Raw genomic sequence first — 5,408 nt, forward strand, 5'->3', positions numbered from 1 at the left:
TCCCGGACGGCCTCCCGCCACCAGGAGGCGGCGTCGGGAATCCAGCGCCCCAACCAGGGGCGCCGAGGCCACGAAGGCAGCAGGGCGCCTGCGCGCGAGTCGCCGGAAGTGACGCCACCAGGCAGGGACGCCACCGGAAGGGACGCTTGGGGTCGAGCCATGGCCCGGGAGGCGGCGGAGCGGCCTCCGGAGGAGACCTTGTCGCTCTGGAAACGGTAATGGGGTCGGATGACAGCCAAGTGGCGGGGGCTGGAGCGACTCTGGGGCCGCGGGAGCGGGGGCGGCGCTCAGACGAAAGGGCCTTCGGGAGTTGTAGTCTGCGAGGTCCGCGGCTCTCCCCTCCGGCGCCGCGTCTCGGTGGAGGGGTCGGGCGGTGAGATTGCGGAGGGGGCGCTCCCCAGGCCGGGGTCCCCGGGAAGTGGCGGGTGAGACCGGGAGTGCCCCGGGGAGGAGCCTCGAGCCTCGCGGCCCGCTGGCCGTGTGTCTGCCCTCAGGGAGCAAGCCCGGCTGAAGGCCCTCGTGGTGGACCGGGACACGGAGGCGTGGCAGCGGGACCCCGCCTTCTCGGGGCTGCAGAGGGTCGGGGGCGTGGACGTGTCCTTTGTGAAGGGAGACAGTGTCGGCGCCTGTGCCTCGCTGGTGGTGCTCAGCTACCCTGAGCTCGAGGTAACCCCGCGGGGGCCGCCCCGCTCGGGCTCGGGCTGCGTTAGTGAGAGAGGCGGGACAGGGAACAGGGCCCGCGCAGAACCCCGCTTCTCCTGTGGGGTTCCGTTAGTAAGTTGGGAACCCGCTGCAGGAAAAAGAGGGAGGTAAAAACTAAAGATTCTGTGATTCAAAGTCTCAATTAACTCATGATCTTTACTTCGAGCTGATCAGCATCTTGGGTCCGGTCTCAGTGACCCACGGCCACACCCTCTGGGAATTGGCCAAGCTGGACATCTCTGTCTTCCCAGACCCCTTGCGTTCAGTCACACGCCAGCTCCGTTTTTGCCACCTCCTAAATATCGCTGGAATCTGCCCCCTTGTCTGCATCCTCACTGCCCCTTCTCTGGCTGTGCCTCTCACCCCTCCTGTACGTGACGAGTAGAACCTTCGCTGGGTTTCTGCCTCCAGGATGGCCCCCTGTGGTCCCCTTTCCGTGCTGCCAGCAGAGTGATTTTCCTTAAAAGCAAACGCGATCATGTCATCACCCAGTTCATTGAAAACACTTAAGTGCCCATTCTGTGATCTCATGATACATTAAAGGTTGTACTTGCTAATACGTGTAAAGGCGCTTGGGGAGCTTGATGCTGTAGGTTCGACTCTCACCAAGCCCCTTTCCCCACTCCAGAGTTCTCTAGATCCCTCACACATGCCCTGCTCTGTCTGCCTGCCTGACCGTTGAATTGGCATTTTCTCTCCTGGAATATTCTCTGGCTAACCCCTACTTGGGCCTCAGGCCCTCCGGGAAGCACCCCTCTCACCCTGCAAGATCAGGAGTTACTCCCCGTACTTTCCTCTTTATTGTCCTGGGATGGGATGGGCGGGTCTGTTTCCTCCCAAAATGTAGACTCCACGATGGTAGACCTCAGGCTGTCATGCCCACCAGTTGTCGCCTTGGGCACCTTGCTCAGTGCTTGTCGTGTAGAAGACACTCAGGTACACGAAGGAAGGAACAGTATGCCTGGGATTCATTTGGAGGCAACGGTTCGGGAAGCCCGGGCCGGGAAAGCTTTGCTCTCAGCATAGAGCCACGCCCTCCCTGCCGCTGCCTGCGCCCAGCGACCGCGTGTTCTTGCTTCCATGTCTTCGTGCTTTACCTGGAAGACCCCTTGAGTCAAAATTCAGCAAAATCGTACTGAGCACCTGCTGTCGCGAAGAGCTGGATATAGCGAGGTAATGGACCCAGAGTCCCTGCCCTCCCAGGTCGCTTGGTCACTTTCCAGGATGGCCTTGGAGATAAGGCACAGACTCGGGAGTTAGGCTGCCTGAGTTTTTGCCTCCACTATGTCACCCCCACCTCAGCCCCCTGGACCTCCGTTTCCTCCTTTCTAAATCGAGGATGAAGATACCGTTGGTAGCCAGCACGGTAAATGAGATCGTGCATGGAAAGCAGTTCGTTGGCACATGGTGAGCCCTCAGAAAGTAAACACGGCAGCATTAATTCTCAGGACAGCTTCTCACTTTTCAAGACTTGGTTCACAGATTCCCAGCAGGATTAATCGCCTCTCATCCCCGTCCTTGGTCTCGTTCTTACGTAGCACCTGTGCGTTGTACTAAACGAACTGTAGGTTCTTGAGGGCTGGGTGATGCCGAGCTGGCGTGGAACCAGCACAGAGCGGCGCACATGCCGCCTGGATGGAGGCGGCATCTGTCGTCCCGTGTGCAGAGCGAGCACCAGGGCCAGTTCTGGCACAGCACCTCCCAGACACCTCATCGCGCGGCTCTGCCCCGTCAAGTCGCCTGGGCGTGTGTGTAGAAGTACAAATCCCACAGGCAAACCCAGAGACAGAAGGGAAATTCCTGGCTGCCGAGGGCTAGGGAGTGGGATGGGCACAGTGTGAGTGCTGACGAGGCGGGGTTTATCTGGGGGCCGTGAAAGTGGGCCAGAATTAGATGGCTGTACAACTCTGTAAGTGACAAGAACGTTGACTTACACGCTTCAAACAAGTGAACTTTATAGTAGTAAATTATTATATCTCAATAAAGTTTTTAAAAAATATATCCATCCCAGAGCCCCAACTCATTTCCTGAAGAAAAAAAATTCTCCCGGTGGACGACCTGGATACCGGCTTCTTTAAACAGCCTCCCTGTGACCTCAGAGCACAGCCGGGGCGGGGAGCATGGGCCGCCCTCCAGGTAGCTGGGAATCCTTTCCTTGGTCACCCTGGCGGCTGTGGACTCCCAGCACAGCCCGCTCTGTAGTTAGACTCCGGTTGGTGCGCTCTTTTCCACGGGGAGCTGAATGGTTTGTGGCTTCTGCCCATCAGTTGTGCCCCAAGCAGCAGAGCGTAGGACAGACCTGTCCTGCCTTCCTACATGTCACCCCTCCCACCGTCGGAGGACGGTGCTCTGCTCGCCCTCCGTCTGGCCTGCTCTGTCCTGAGTCTCCCTGACGTGATCTCCAGCTGCTTCCCGTGCTGCCGGCGCTGCGGCGGGTGCCGTCTGTATAGCAGGCGCCCAGCATTGGACTGAGTACCTCACATGTAGCTCCTCCCCGGTCCGGCGGACCTCCGTGCACCTGGGATGGAGTTTGTAGGCGCCGCGCCATCGACCTGGATTGAAACCTGCAGACCTTCCTGGAGATTCTGACCGTCCACGTGATGCTCACACAGCAATCACACAACTGAGTTTTTTCCTTTTTCCAGATCTTTAACCTGAAAATGCATGAACGTTGAAAGAATAGTACACTGGACACCTGTATACTCTCTACCTAGACCCAGCTGTTACCAATTGATGTATTTCTGTGTGTGCACGTGTGCGCTGGGGGATTCGAAGGTGTCTCCCAGCAGTTGTGACAGCTCACCTCCGAGCTCCTCAGCAGGCCTGTCCCAGAATGGCCTCCTGTACGTGACAGCAGCGTCGTCACCAGGCCTCAGAGCAGTCGTCGGAGTCCCTCTCCACAGCCCGTCTCCCCAGTCTCCTCTTAAGTTTTGTTTTCTCTTCTGATCTTAAAGGTTTAACTTTTTTTTAAGATTTTTTTTTTTTTTGAGAAAGAGTGTAAGTTGGGGAGAGGCAGAGAGAGAGGGAAAGAGAATCCCAAGCAGGCTCTGCGCTGTCAGCAGAGCCTGACGTGGGACTCAGTCCCATGAGCCATGAGATCGTGACCTGAGCTGAGGTTAAGAGTTGAACGTTCAACTGACTGAGCCCCCCGGTCACCCCTTAGCGTGTATTTTAAATCCACTCTTGCTGTTAGACTGTGTGAAGAGCCGGGGGTGTCCAATATGTCACCATGTTTCCTTTACTCTTTTCTTTCCCCGCACTAAGATACTTCTGACTGTTCCGGGTCCGTTTCTCCAAGTTCACAGTTGGCTTTTTGAACGTGTAGGGTCAGATTTCCTTTTATTCGTGGAACCTTTCTTGCATTGTGGCTTTAAGTGCTCTATTTACTAGTTTGGCTCCGTTAACTTGCTTTTCTTCTTCAGTCACAAACTGTGGCTTTTCTGTCTTTCCAGAGTTATTTCCATTCTGAGTTGTTAATTTTCACCTTGTATTCTCCACGTGCCATTTAAGGATAGTTCGTTTTCCTTTGCCACACGACTGGTTAGGGGCAGCATTTGTTTAGTCACTGGTGAGCGTGGATGACTTCTGTCTGGGTTGTACGGCCTTTCACTGCTCATTGAGAGTCGGATTTACACGTGGCTGGTGGCTGGCAGCTGGCTGGGCTTCTTGGATCACCAGGGACAGTGAGTGTGGTCGCTCCAGGGAATGGTGTCCTTTTCTCAGGTGAAGATGGCCAGTGCGCATTCCGATTCTTGACACTTTTGTTTCTGAAGAACCTCACACTTCTGGCCTCGTTTTCTTCACCACAGCCCTGCAGGGCTCTCCTGCCTCTCCCCTTCCTGAGAACTGCTGCTGGCCCCGGGGCCTTCCAGACCTCTTCCTCTGGGCCCCCTATGGCCAGGCTGCCTACAGGCCTCGTCCCGTAGGGGCCCCCGTCCTTGCCCAGCACAGATCCACAGCGGGCGCTGCTGGCCCGGGCTGTTTACTTCCGCACAGAGGCGCGCACTGAGGGTCGTAATAGGCTCACCCTTCGGTTACACGGTGATATGGTGACATGGTGTCAGCCGGGGCGGGGGGAGGGGGGTGCCCTCTCCTTGTGGACCCCTGGTTTCTGGAACTTGTGCAGACAGATTCAGGGATAAGCAGCCATCATCCTGTGAGAAATCAGCCCACACTTGAACTTCATGCCTGTTTGTGCGAAATGTCCCCTTGTTGCGTGGAGCTAGCGCTCCAGTCTGCTGGGTGCCCCGTGGTCCAGTCACGGTCCTCATCACAGGAGATCCTGCCCACTTTGGGGTCACTGGCATCAGAGAAGTTTCCCGTGAGTCATAGGCAGAGACGCTGGAAGCAGTGTGCCCCTCCCCCGAGCAGCCCCTGCTCCTGGGCACAGGCGGGGAGAGCCCAGTTCGGGGGAGGGTTGTGGTTTTGAAAAGGCCCCGGGGCCCTTCGCACCGGCCTGTCCCTGGGGACCCCCTTCTCTTCCGGATTGCCCAGCTCTGAGGCCTCTCCTGGCCTTTCCTGCATCTCCGAGATCCTTTAATAAAGCTGGGGTTGCCTATCTTGTGGTTGCTGCTTCCGCCCTGGCTGTTCCTTCCCCAAGTCCCTGCTAGTGGGAACAGTGACGTCCTCACTCTGGTGCCGCTTCGCACACACGCTTCCTGTGCTTTGTCCTCTCTGAGCCTCCCAGCAGCCCAGTGTGGGCGCGG

The 5,408-nt window shown here is 57.2% G+C and overlaps 1 protein-coding gene across 6 annotated transcripts in view; it reads left to right on the forward strand.

Annotated features, from left to right (window-relative positions):
- Positions 1-120: 120 nt before the first annotated feature.
- The window catches only part of ENDOV (endonuclease V), an 11,706-nt gene continuing 6,418 nt past the window's right edge, over positions 121-5,408 (forward strand). For all 6 annotated transcript variants that reach the window (XM_077755301.1, XM_077755305.1, XM_077755307.1 and 3 more), the window contains exons 1-2: positions 121-215; positions 495-666. In XM_077755301.1, the coding sequence (XP_077611427.1) occupies positions 160-215; positions 495-666 (228 nt within the window). In that variant the 5' untranslated portion in view covers positions 121-159. The remainder of the gene's footprint in view (positions 216-494; positions 667-5,408) is intronic.

This window comes from Crocuta crocuta, unplaced genomic scaffold, assembly GCF_008692635.1.
Source record: "Crocuta crocuta isolate KB4526 unplaced genomic scaffold, BGI_CrCroc_1.0 scaffold50, whole genome shotgun sequence".
NCBI classification, from domain to species: Eukaryota; Metazoa; Chordata; class Mammalia; order Carnivora; family Hyaenidae; genus Crocuta; species Crocuta crocuta.